The 13,549-nt window shown below is 43.6% G+C and overlaps 1 protein-coding gene across 1 annotated transcript in view; it reads right to left on the bottom strand.

Annotated features, from left to right (window-relative positions):
- psmd1 (proteasome 26S subunit, non-ATPase 1) overlaps nucleotides 1-8,883 on the bottom strand; it is a 103,885-nt gene extending 95,002 nt beyond the window's left edge. The window contains exon 1 of the mRNA XM_033032121.1: nucleotides 8,465-8,883. Within this exon, the coding sequence (XP_032888012.1) occupies nucleotides 8,465-8,480 (16 nt within the window). The 5' untranslated portion in view covers nucleotides 8,481-8,883. The remainder of the gene's footprint in view (nucleotides 1-8,464) is intronic.
- Between the last annotated feature and the right edge of the window lie 4,666 nt (nucleotides 8,884-13,549).

The following is a 13,549-nucleotide window of genomic DNA, read 5'->3' as shown; positions in this document are numbered from 1 at the left end:
GGGTGTCCAGCATTTTTATTAGCATTTCTAGAATTTGCAATTGTTTTTATTCAACTCAATCTAGTTCAAGTTCAAGTGAGTTTATTGTCATGTAGTTATATATTGTCTATAGTTTTGATCAGTTTATTACAGGAAAAAGGTGATAGCACAAGAGAGAGCATAGAATGTAGATTTAAGAGGATATTGCTAGAAATGTTGGATTATAGATATGAGGAGAAATATCCAAGCTTTTATATGCAAACATATATGACGAAATAAAAGGTAAAAACAAGAGTAGGCCAAATTGCCCTGCGAGCCTTACAGTGATTTACCTGCCTCTGAGAGTCTGTTTGGTGCCACTATAGGGGGGTTGCATGGAAGGTCACCGGGTCATAGGGCGCACGGAGGCACTAAATCCAACTGGAAGACATCCGTCACTTCCGGTATATGTTATTAATGCTAGAAACGCGTACTTTCCTACCTGTTAAAAACCGCCAAAATGTTGAATTTATGCGCTGAGAAAAATTGTGGGAGTCGGGGTAAGTGTGAGGGACATGTACACAACTTCAGAATTCCAAAAGTGAAGCGAAATGAAGGTATAGAGAAGCGAGAACTGAAGGGACTACAGCAGCTAAAGTGGTTGGTAAACATTGAAAATATTGGGAATTATCGCGTTTGCTCACTGCATTTCATCAAGTAAGGCATTATTTTGCTATTCTCAGAAGTGATAAATCTGGCTGTAAATTTTTCTTCAGATGCGTTTTCATTTTGTATGTAAAAACCCACGAGAAACTTGGGCGATTTAAAAAAATTACAGCCAGATTTATCACTTCTGAAACTTTTTAGATGCCAAAGGAATCAAGAAAAAACACAAATAATGCCTTACTTGATGAAATGCAGTGAGCAAACGGCCAATGTTCGCCAAGCACTCTGGCTGTTGTTGTCCCCTTCAGCTCTCGCTTCTATCTATCGTCATTTCTCCTCACTTTTGGAATTCTGAAGTAGGCTAAATGTCTCTCACTCTTATCCCGATTTCCATAATTATTTACAGCGCAAAAATTGACAATTTCAGCGGGTTTTAACGGGCCCGCTACGTTGGAAACAATGGTAAGTGCCTACCTGCAGTACATCGCATGTAATCCATTTGGAGTAGCGTAGCAACAGTACGGGTCATGGGTCGTGACCCGACTGCCGTGAAACCTCCCTATTGGCTTTCTGTCTGATAATTAATTCTTCTTCTTCTTCTTCTTTGGAGTTTTACGGCAGCCGGCATCCACAATGTTGCATTGCTGCCACCTTCTGGCTTCACTCCACAGTCCTCATGTCTTTACATTATATCCTTTTTATAAGGCCAGAGGCCCTCAAGAAATTAAACAACACCTTTACTCCTTTTCCTTCCCCTCTATACTCTAGAATGTTCTTTTCTGATATGTCTGTCATTCCAATTTTCTTCATTTCATTGATCAAAACTCTTCTTTCTGTTTCATATCTTCTACATGCAACTAGAGCATGCTGAACTGTTTCCGGCTGATGGCATTCCTCACACAGCCCAGTAGGGTGTTTTCCCAACATTTTTAATGTGCTGTTCAGGTGAGTGTGTCCTATCCTCAATCTTGCTAATACTACCTGTTCTCTCCTGTTCCCCCCTCTTCTTGCTGTAATGCCCACTCTATTTTGTAGCGAATAGAGGTGTCTCCCCTTTGTCTCCTGATCCCAGTATTGTTGCCATTCATGATTTATTTTCTTCCACACAATGTGTTTTCCTTCAGATTTGGATAATTGTAGGTTTACCTCTATGTTCTCTTTTTTAACGGCCTCTTTTGCTAATTTATCCACTTTTTCATTTCCTAGCACACCAATGTGTGCTGGGACCCACAACAAAGTCACGTCACTGCCCTTCCTTGTTACTTGGCTTAATAGTAGTAGAATTTCATACACTAGGTCAGGCCGCCTATGGGATGCACCAGACCCAATACTCTGGATTGCAGACAATGAGTCGCTACATATTAATACTTTGCATGGTTGCACCTGTTCTATCCACCGAACTGCCATCAAAATAGCGTACAGTTCCACTGTATACACTGCCAAATAGTTATTTGTTCTTTTGCAAATCTCAACATTCATCCCTTGCACTACCACAGCTGCCCCTGTTGTTTCAGCTACTGGGTCCTTTGATCCATCTGTGAAGATTAAGAGGTGTTCCCTGTATCTATTATATATATGGTCATGGTATTCTGTTTTTAGGTCCGAATTTTTTTCCCTCCTTTTTGCCTCCCATATCTCCAGATCAACTTTTGGGATGTTCAGTAACCATATTGGGACAGATGGCCACAATACTGCAGGGCAGAACTCTTTGTCCTCTACTTCCATGTCCCTTGCCACACCTCCTCCAACCCAGCCGAAGCTTCCAGACTGAGCCACCCCTCTCTCCCAGCACTCCTGTACTACCTGTTTTGTTGGGTGGTTCTCTCCATGACCCTTAAGGCTTAGCCAGTAATTAGCCATTAGTTGTCTGCGGCGCAGTCTCAACGGCATCTCCCCAGTTTCCACCTGTAGTGCACATACAGGTGACGTCCGCACACCTCCTATACAGATTCTTAGAGCTTCCGCTTGGACTTTGTCCAACTCGGACAACACTGACTTAGATGCTGATCCATAAACTATACTGCCATACTCTAGTCTGGATCTGATCAGTGATACATAGATATGTTTAAGAGATAATATATCTGCTCCCCACTCTAAACCTGCTAAGCATCTCATTACATTGATGGCTTTTTTGCATTTTCCAATTATTTTTGTAATGTGGACCCTCCATGTTAATCTGGAGTCAAAATGGACTCCCAGGAAACGGAAATCTTTTACTCTTTCCAAATTGTTGCTGTATAGTTTTAACTGGACATCCTCTTTAATTTCCTTCCTTGTGAAAACCATTGTCTTTGTCTTCTCTATAGAGAATTTAAAACCCCATTTCACTCCCCACTCTTCCACCTGGGCTATCCCTTGCTGCATTTTTCCCACGATAAAATCTATATTCTTCCCCTTTCTCCATAGGCTGCCATCATCTGCAAAGAGCGATCGCCCCATCTCTGGTTGAATGTTTGCAAATATATCATTGATCATGATTGAGAATAGGATCGGGCTTATCGCACTTCCTTGGGGAGTTCCATTCTCGACTACACATTTACTAGAGATGTCTGACCCTATTTTAACTTGGATACTTCTACCGTTAAGAAAATCCATTATCCAGTTAAAAATATTTCCTCCTACTCCCATTAAATGCAGCTTTATTAGAAGACCTTCTCTCCACAACATATCATAAGCCTTCTCTACATCAAAAAATACAGTAACTACAGATTATTTTTTAACTTGTGCTTTCCTTATATCATCTTCCAAGCACAGAACTGGATCATTAGTACCTCTCCCTTTTCTAAAGCCACTCTGATAATTAGCCACTATACCGTTTTCTTCCATTAGATGCATTAATCTTTCATTTACCATTCTTTCCATCAGTTTACACATGTGTGCTGTTAAAGCTATAGGTCTATAATTTACTGGATTACTTGCATCTTTCCCTGGTTTCCTAATAGGCACAATGATTGCTTCCTTCCACCTCTCCGGTATTCGCCCTTCTTCCCACACCTTGTTATATAGTGCAAGTATCTTTTGGAGTCCCTCCTCACTTAGATGCTTTATCATTATGTAGCAAATATCATCCTTCCCTGGGGCTGAGTTCTTACACTTGGCCAGAGCTCTCTTTAGCTCCCCCAAATTAAATGGAATATTGTACTTGTCCTCTGTGATACCTTTCCTTTGTAAGGCCTCAACATTTTCCTCTCTTGTTCTTTCCCTACCTCTTCTTCCTTCATCTGATAAGTTGTGGGAGCTGTGAACCCTACTAAAAGTGTTAACCATTAGTTCTGCTTTGTCTTTATTTGAGACTACAGTTTGATCTCCATTTGTTAGGATAGGATAACTCCACTCCCTTTTATCACCTTCCATTTTTTTAATCAACCCCCATATCTCCCCTACCTGTGTTGTGTTTCCAATTGAATCACAATACTTCCTCCAATATGCTCTTTTTGTTTGTCTTATAGTCCTCCTTACAATTGCCTGAGCCTGTTTGTAATTAATCATGTGTTGGTAGTTATGAGTTCTTTTTAATAATCTGAATGCTCTGTTTCTATTCACCACTGCCTCTTTACATTTATTGTCCCACCATGGCACAGCTTTCCTTTTTGATCTTCCTTTGCTTTTAGGTATGGAAACTAATGCTGCTCTTTTGATACCTTCTGACAATTTATTCTCAAAGTTTTCTATATCTGTCTCTTCTTGTATCGGTTTTACATATCTATCACTTTCCTCCTTAAATTTCTCCCAATTAGCCTTTCCAAACACCCATCGTCCACTTCTGTTTTCTTTACTCATAGTTAAAGTAATATTTATTTTGCATAGCACAGGATGATGATCACTTCCTATGGTACCCTTTTCATATACTTCCCAGTTACATTTAGCAGCAATCCTATTAGAAACAAGTGTAAGGTCCAACACAGACTCCTTCCCTGTCCTAACATCTACCCTGGTCTTCTTTCCATCATTTAGACATACTAGATTACCATCATTTAATAATTCCTCAATTACCTGTCCATTATTATCTGACTTTCCACTGCCCCATAATGTATTATGTGCGTTAAAAGTCCCCACACCAAATAACATTAGATTTGCTCTGGCCTTCTACTTCCTGTAACTTACTGACCTCTAATCGCTTACATGGATTATAGTAATTTATTACCACTATTTTCCTCCTCTCAGACCACACTTCTATTACCACATATTCCTGTTCCTGCCCAATTCCTAATACCTTGTATGGTATCCCTTTTTTAATGAAAGTGGCACAACCCCCTCCTCCCCCATTTCCCCTATCACATCTCACTGCAACATAATCATATAGAACAAAATCTAAACTTGGTTTCAACCAGGTTTCCTGGATACATACGACATCTGGTTTTTCCTTCCTACTGTCTATGAATTGCTTAAAGTCTTGCCCATTGGCTAACAAGCTTCTTGCATTCCATTGTAGGATTAACATTAATATTATTAACCCACACATGTTGACTCTTGGCTCGCCTGGATACTGAGACCATCATGTATTTCCTCCCACTTCAATCCTGCCATGCCCAAGTGGTGGACTGCAGCCTTTACAATGATTTGGATCCTTTCTGTTTTGGATTTTACTTCTGCTGTCGCATTTATTACTCCTGCTATAAATATAACCAGGTTTTTCTTTTCTTTCCATATACTCTTTTCTTTTTCTTTTATTGTTTCCATTATGCCCATATCTTGCTCCCTCCTGATCCTTCTTTCATTCATCTGTTTTGTAGGGTCAGCCTTTTTTGCTGCCTTTGCATAGGAGACCTTTTCCTTCACTCTTATGTTTTGTACTTCAGCTTCACGTTTCATCACCTCACATCCCCAGTAAGCCACACTATGCTCTCCTCCACAATTACAGCACTTTGGTCTGACCCCCTCTCCACACTGACCATATTCATGGTCCCCACTACACCTTGCGCATTTCCTCGCCCCCTTGCACATTTTAGCTATATGCCCAAATTTCTGACATTTGAAGCACCTCATTGGTTTGGGTATGTACTCTCTTACACTATATCGCATGAATCCAAAATGGACCACTTTTGGAAGGGATTCTGTCTTGAATTCAAGCAGGACTGACTCCGTTTCCTCTTTCTTTGCTCCTTTGGTCATTCTTTTGGCATTCATAATTAATTCACATTTCTTTCTGAGTTCCTGAACCAGTTCACTCATATTGACTTTGAGAGGGATTCCATAGATAACCCCTTTACACCCTGAACTCCTCCGTTCTCCCACTCTCACTACTTTGATTATTTTGATTTTGTCAATCTTGTTCATTTTCATCGCCTTTTCAACTTGAGCCTCACTGTTGCACCCTATTAGCATGTTTCCATCTTCCAGCACTCTTGCATACTTTACTTCCCCAACCTGGGCTCTGATTATTTTTGTCAGCTTCATTGGCTCCATCTTCTTTACTCCTCCTTCTCCTTCAAACCTCATCACTACATTTAACGAAATTTCCTTTTCTGGTTCCTTGTCTTCACTCTCTGATCCACCAATATTGCTTTTCCTTCTTTTACGGCTGCTCTTCCTGGGGCTACCCCGTGTTCCCACGGTTTCCCATTCCTTCTCAACATTTCCTTCATTATCCTCTCCTCCACTGGCCTCCATACCACTAGACCCACTCTCTCCTGTCATTTTGTAACAGCAGGGAATATTGGCAGAGCACCGTTTACCGGACCTATACAGGCCGTCGGCCGATACCCCAATACAATATCTCCCTACTATTACTACTCAGTGTCTCCTCTCTCTCTCTCCCAACCTCCGGACCGGCGCGGTCCCTCCCTGCAGCTGCACTCAATCGACAGCCAAACTCCGTGAGCGGCGTTCAACCCGCTCCTCAATCAACACCGTCCCGGCACCAACTCCGGTCCTCCAACAGTCTCGGTCCTCCTCCACCTCTCCAGGGAGGGGGCCGAACTCGAGCCGATAATTAATTCTCAATCCACGTCAGTATTTAACACCAACGTCCAGGTACTGTAATCTTGTGAAGCAACCTCCTGGAAGCCTTTTCTACATCCAAATACACCATTTCCATTGGTTCCCTTTATCTTTATAGAGCAATTCAGTGGTGCAGCTGGTACAGCCACTGCCTCACAGCGCCAGAGACCCGGGTTCGATCCTGACCTTGGGTGCTATCTGTGTGGAGTTTGCACATTTTCTCTTGTGACGGCGTGGGTTTCGTCCAGCATCGCAAAGATGTGTAGGTTTGTAAGCCTTTGAAAATTGTCCCTATTATGTCAGGAGTGGGTGAGTAAGTGGGATAACATAGAACTAGGGTGATCGACGGTCGGCATGGACAAGGTTGCCCTGCTTCTATGCTGAATCTCTAAATTAAACTAAATAAACTAAAGTGTTCTACTGGTCACATCTACAAAGAACTCCAATAGATTAATCAAACACAATGTTCCTTTCTTACATCGGACTGCTCAATCCTATTATTCTTTTATAGGTATTATATTGTTACATCCTTCAGCAAAGAATCAGGCATTTCCCTTAACATTGATTTGAGGCCAACAAGTTATACAGTCTCTTGATTTCTCTCCCTTTCTCAATCAATGAATATATACATATGTTTATCTCAAATAGTCAGGTCATGAAATAAAATATATCATCAGCAGCCTTTGCACAACTTCTTTAAGTCCTAACTATTACTTGATCACCATCATACCTTTCAATGTATTCTCTCCCAATCAACCACAGGCAATTCTTCTATACCTTTCTTTAGATTTAAGATCCTTAAATAAGTCCATCTAGATGAACTGAAGGATTGAGCCAAGAAATGGCAAATGGAATTTAACTCTGATAAGTGTGATGTGTTGAATTTTGCAAAGTTAAACAAGGGCGGGTCTTATACAGCAAGTGGTAGATAGAATGTTGTAAAACATAGAATATCTGGGGATGCAGATGCATTGTTTTCTGAAAAACAAGGTGAAGGAGATGTTTGGCACATTTGCCTTCATCAAACAGAGCACCGTTTAGGAGTTGGAATATCACATTACAATGGCATTAGTTGTTGGTAAGACCACAGTACTGTCTGCCAGTCTGATCACCCAACTTTAGGAAGGATGCAGAGAAAATTCACAAGGATGTCACCGGGATAGGATGGCTTGAGTTATAAAAGGCAAGTTGGATAGGCTGGGGCTGTTTTCACTGGAGCATAGGAAGTTGAGGGATGACCTTATTGTAGTATACAAAATCATGAGGGGCATAAAGACTTTTTTCAAGTAGAGGATTCTAAAACTAAAAATCACAGGCCTTCTGCGTGCAATATTTTTCCTTCATCTCAGTCATAAATTAGTAATTGGGCTTTCGTACTTTTGGTGGTTGCACGAATTTATCAAGATTATCTACACTCAACTGTAGCGTAATAGATTAATCCATAACTTGCTCCCTCTCTTCCTTGGACTTGACTATCAACACAGTAGGCCTGTAAATTAATGGACATTCAGTGCCCACTCGGATGTGTTTCCTGGCGATCATCTCGCTCTCCCACAACCGAGTACTTCCTACTGTTGTGCAAGAAGGAACTGCGGATGCTAATTTAAACCGAAGATAGGCACAAAAAGCTGGAATTACTCCTTGCTACTGCTGCCGAGCGTGGCCCCGAATGCTCAAGCCTCATTCATTCAATGACTCAGCTGTTGGGTCCCAAGCAAAGATTATAGACCCAAGTAACTAGTGCGCGAGTATGTTAACGCCGCTAAACGAGGCAGAGGGAGGTGGTGGACTGGCAGCGTTCTCCCGCTGGCATTAAACATAGCAGAGAGACCCGAGATCAGCCCGACATTGGGGACGCGGGCGGCGAGGCGGCGGCGGCGGCCCGAGCAGCTACACTCACCGGCCGAGGTGATCATGTTGTGACCGCTCGCTCAGCGTCCACTCGGTGTGTCGGCTTGTAGTTCGGTGCCCACTGGCCGCTCGGTGTGTCGGTACTGCCCGGTGCTCGGTGCCCACTGGCCGCTGCTGGTCGCCGCTGGTCGCCGCCGCTGTCGCCCTGACTCAGGGGTTTTCACACAATCCGTCCACACTCGCCTCAGGGTCCTCCTGTCTCATGGCGTCCTCCGCACCCGCCTGCCTGCCTGCCCCCTCCCGCCTGCAATCACTTCAACAACAACAACAAACAGCCCCTTGCGTTTGATTGAAACAAATCGTAATTATTACAAGTATCTAGTTCACAGAGGAGTGGGGGTACTTTCACAGGGCTTTCACTTGTGTCAGGCGAAGGTTAGGCAGCCGCGTGGTGGCCCTGCCGTTGGTGAAGCGTCAATGGGCGAGGAGAGGCGGTGACGTCACGCACACACGCGCGCGCGCACACACACATGCACGCGCACACGCGCACACAGACACATGCACGCGCACATGCACGCACAGACACACGCACACGCACGCACAGACACACGCACACGCACGCACGCACAGACACACGCACACTAACACGCACACGCACACGCACACGCACACGCACACAGACACACAGACAGACACACTCACACAGACAACACAAGGCAAAAGATGCACTTTATAATTCACTGTACCTTTCACCACAGCGGGGACGCTTCAAACAATGTTAAATTAGACTAAATGTTCAAGAAGGAACTGCAGATGCTGGAAAATTAGACTAAGATTTGTGGAACGGCGGACAGGCCCGAGGGTCCTGTGTTTGTATGAATATAAAATAGGAACCATGTTAAACGAGGACACAACAAACTTAGAAAGTGGAGCAAAACACAACGTGCTGGAGTTCCAGCGGCACTCATGTACTACTGACTCTCACAGCTATCTGGACTACACTTCTTCCCACCCTGCTTCCTGCAAAGACTCAATCCCCTGCTCCCAATTCCTCGGTCTACACCGCATCTGTGCCCAAGATGAGGTGTTTCATACAAGGGAGGTTCCCCTCTCCCATCATAGATGAGGCCCTCACTCGTGTCTCCTCATTCCGCTGCAGCTCTGCCCTTGCTCCCACTTCCCCCCCCCCCCCAGTTGCAACAGGGACAGAGTCCCCTTTGTCCTCACCTTTCACCCCATCAGCCACCGCATACAGCACATCATACTCCGACATTTTAGCCACCTCCAACAGGATCCCACCACTAGCCACATCTTCCTATCTCACGCATTCCCCCCTCCCCCCCCCCCCCCCATTTCCACAGAAACCGTTTACTCTGCAACTCTGGTTAACTCATCGCTTCTCACTCAACCCACCCCCTCACCAGGTACTTTCCCCAGCAACACCCAGGAGATGCAACACCTGTCCCAATATCTCCGTCCAAGGACCCCGACAGTCAGGTGAAGCAGAAGTTCACTTGAACCTCCTCCAACCTCCAACTGTATCCGCTGTTCCAGGTGTGGACTCCTATATATCGGCGAGACCAAGTGCAGACTCGGCGATCATGTTGCTGAACACCTAGGCCAATGCGATCTTCCAGTTGCTAAACACTTTAAATACCCCCTCCCATTCCTATACTGAGCTTGTGTAGGAAAGAACTGCAGATGCTGGTTTAAATCGTAGAGACACAAAATGCTGGAGTAACTCAGCGGGACAGGCAGCATATCTGGAGAGAAGAAAACGGTGACTTTTCGGGTCGGGACCCTTCTTCAGACTGATGTCAGGGGAGTGGGCAGTACAGAGATAAAATGTAGTCGGAGACAGTAAGACTGGTCTGAGAACTGGGGGGGATGGAGAGAGAGGGAAAGCAAGGGCCACTTGAAATTAGAGAAGTCAATGTTCATACCGCTGGGGTGTAACTGCCCAAGCGAAATATGAGGTGCTGTTCTTCCAATTGCGCTGGGCCTCACTCTGACAATGGAGGAGGCCCAGGACAGAAAGGTCAGTGTGGGAATGGGAGGGGGAGTTATAAAGTGTTGAGCAACGGGAGATCAGGTTGGTTTAGGCGGACTGAGTGGAGGTGTTCAGTGAAACGATCGCCAAGCCTGCGCTTGGTCTCGCCGATATTCAGGAGTCCACACCTGAAACAGTGGATACAGTAGATGAGGTTGGAGGAGGTGCAAGTGAACCTCTGTCTCACCTGAAAAGACAGCGGGGTCCTTGGATGGAGTTGAGGGGAGAGGTATAAGGACAGTTATTGCATCGCCTGCAGTTGCAGGGGAAAGTACCTAGGGACGGGTGGTTTGGGTGGGAAAGGACGAGTTGACCAGGATGTTACGGAAGGAATGGTCTGCGGAAAGGGGTGGAGATGGGAAGATGTGGCTAGTAGTGGGATCCCGTTGGAGGTGGCGAAAATGTCAGAGGATTATGTGCTGCATGCGACGGCTGATGGGGTGGAAGGTGAGGACAAGGAGGATTCTGTCCTTGTTATGAATTAGGGGAAGAAGTGCAGAGCTGTGGGATATCTCATGAGGGCCTTATCTATCATGGAAGAGGGGAAACACATCTCCGATGTCCGATTTAGGGAAGACTGTTCTCTCTGCAATTCCCTTGTCAACTCGTCCCATTCCCTCCCGAGGTACTTTCCCCTGCAACCGCAGGAGATGCAACATCTGTCCCTATACCTCCCCCCTCATCTCCGTCCAAGGATCCCAACAGTCTTTTCAGGTGAGGCAGAGGTTCACTTGCACTTCTTCCAACCTCATCTACTATATCCGCTGTTTAAGGTGTGGACTCCTGGATATCGGCGAGATCAAGAGCTGGCTCGGTGATCGTTCCGCTGAACACCTCCGCTCGGTCCGCATAAACCTATTTGATCTCCCAGTTGCTAAACACTTTAACTCCCCCTCCCATTCCCACACTGACATTTCTGTCCTGAGCATCCTCCATTGTCAGAGTGAGGCCCAGCATAAATTGGAGGAACAGCACCTCGCATTTCACTTGGACAGCTTACACCCCAGCGGTATGTACATTGATTTCTCTAACTTCAAGTAACCCTTGCTTTCCCTCTCTGTTTCTCCCTCACCCTAGTTCTCCAACTAGTTTCACTGTCCTCCTGATTAATTTTATTGATTCTATGCCTCGCGGTCAACTTCCCCTCAGCAAACAACGAACCATTCTACGTTTCTTGATCATCGTCTACTTTGATGAGTCATTTTCACACCTTACATTCTCTTTGCACCCTTCCATATCTCCAGTTCGCCTCTCCCCTGACTCTGCCTGAAGAAGGGTCTTGACCCAAAACGCCACCCATACCTTCTCTCCAGAGATGCTGCCTGTCTCGCTGAGTTACTCCAGCATTTTGTGTCTATCTCAAGTATAATGAGTTAGTTCTTATGAACGAGTGCAAATTAAAAAAAGAATAAAGAACAGCATCAAATTTTACGTCTAAAGTATATTTAGAAATGGTGATTTTAAAAAAAATGTTTCTAGGATCAGAACTGAACATGAATAAGCATAAGATTTTTTTGCATGAGAAAATGCTTTATTAAATCATAATAAATGCAAATATTATGAATATAAACAGATTATGGAACTCTTAAATCGAAACAACTTTCTCTCTTCACATATACATCTGGTTGAATATTTTCAGCATTTTCTATATATTTTAAACATTCATTTGTGCTAACAAAAACAACATAAATTTATCAGAACTAATGGTATACTCCATTGACTTACATTTTTTATCTTTATTGTTTTGCACATAATGAAGTATATTAAACAGTGGGATGCAGTAACCCCGACATAAACAGAATTTTTTTTTTTTAAATCATTTTAATTTCTTTAGATCTATGGATTGTCCCATTCTCCACCAATAGGCACCTGTGATCAATGATATCCCCCCAAGAATGCCATAACGCTGGAATTCAGTTATTAATAGCAAGATTAGTTGATACTACACCACTTGATGGCGATATGTACTTGTATGTCACCTTACTTAACAATTGATTAGTGCATTGTTTCAACCCATTGAGCTGTATTAAATCAACAAAGTCAGAACATTTAAATATGCATTCAGTTGTAATATTCATATTAAATGTATATAATCTATTTCTTTTGACATCTAGGCACAATTTCCACCACAATGATTGTGGATTTTGTGCAATATTGTAAGCATGACTTCACGTGATTACTGCTTGCTCAAACACCTCTAGTTGTGAAGGCCCTCTTGTATTACAAAGAAAAAGTGACAGTACTCCTATCTTATTACGTGCCCCATCCTTATTACATGTACAGTATACTATTGTAAGCAGTGAATGAAGAGTTACCTTAGAGCAGCGGTTCTTAACCTGGGGGTCGTGACTTCCCCATGGGGGCAGTTTGGGGGTTTTCCAGGGGTTTTGAAGGGGTCATAAATAACATATCAATGTGTTGAGCCCATTTTTAGGAACCTAACAAAGGTACATACCACACACAGTATTTTGTTTGCGTATGCGCATACGTATACGCACATTTACTGTGTGTGTTGTGAACCATGTCTGCCAAGAAGCGCACGTATAGTGAAGCATTTCTCAAGTTCGGCTTCACAAGCATTGTTCAAAAATCCATGGTCAAGCCCCAATGTGTTTTCTGTGCCAAGGTTTTGAGCCACGGGAGCATGAAGCCCAGCAAACTGAATATCCATTTGGAGTCTTGCCACAGTGACTTGGAAGGGTGTGGACTATTTCAAATGAACAGAAGCTGCACTCAAGGGATCCCGCATCGATTCGACGGGTCACTGCGCTCGTCAAACTCCAGCATTTTGTGTCTACCTTCGATTTAAGCCAGCATCTGCAGTTCTTTCCTACACATAGTCAAGAGTGTTTTATAGTCATATGTCCCAGGTAGAACAATTATATTCTTACTTGCAGCAGCACAACAGGATATGTAAACATAGTACACTGTAAGCAATATAATAAACGAGAAAAAAGTTCAGTGTGTAGATATACATACTCACGAATACACATATACCTGTATATAGATCAAATATATAGATACACACGCACACATACATACACACAAAAAACAACAATAGTGCATAGCAATATTAGTCTATGT

The sequence above is a fragment of the Amblyraja radiata genome, chromosome 13, assembly GCF_010909765.2.
Source record: "Amblyraja radiata isolate CabotCenter1 chromosome 13, sAmbRad1.1.pri, whole genome shotgun sequence".
Classification (NCBI taxonomy): Eukaryota; Metazoa; Chordata; class Chondrichthyes; order Rajiformes; family Rajidae; genus Amblyraja; species Amblyraja radiata.
The sequence above is the reverse complement of the archived record's forward strand: the minus strand, read 5'-3'. Positions and strand labels throughout refer to the sequence as shown.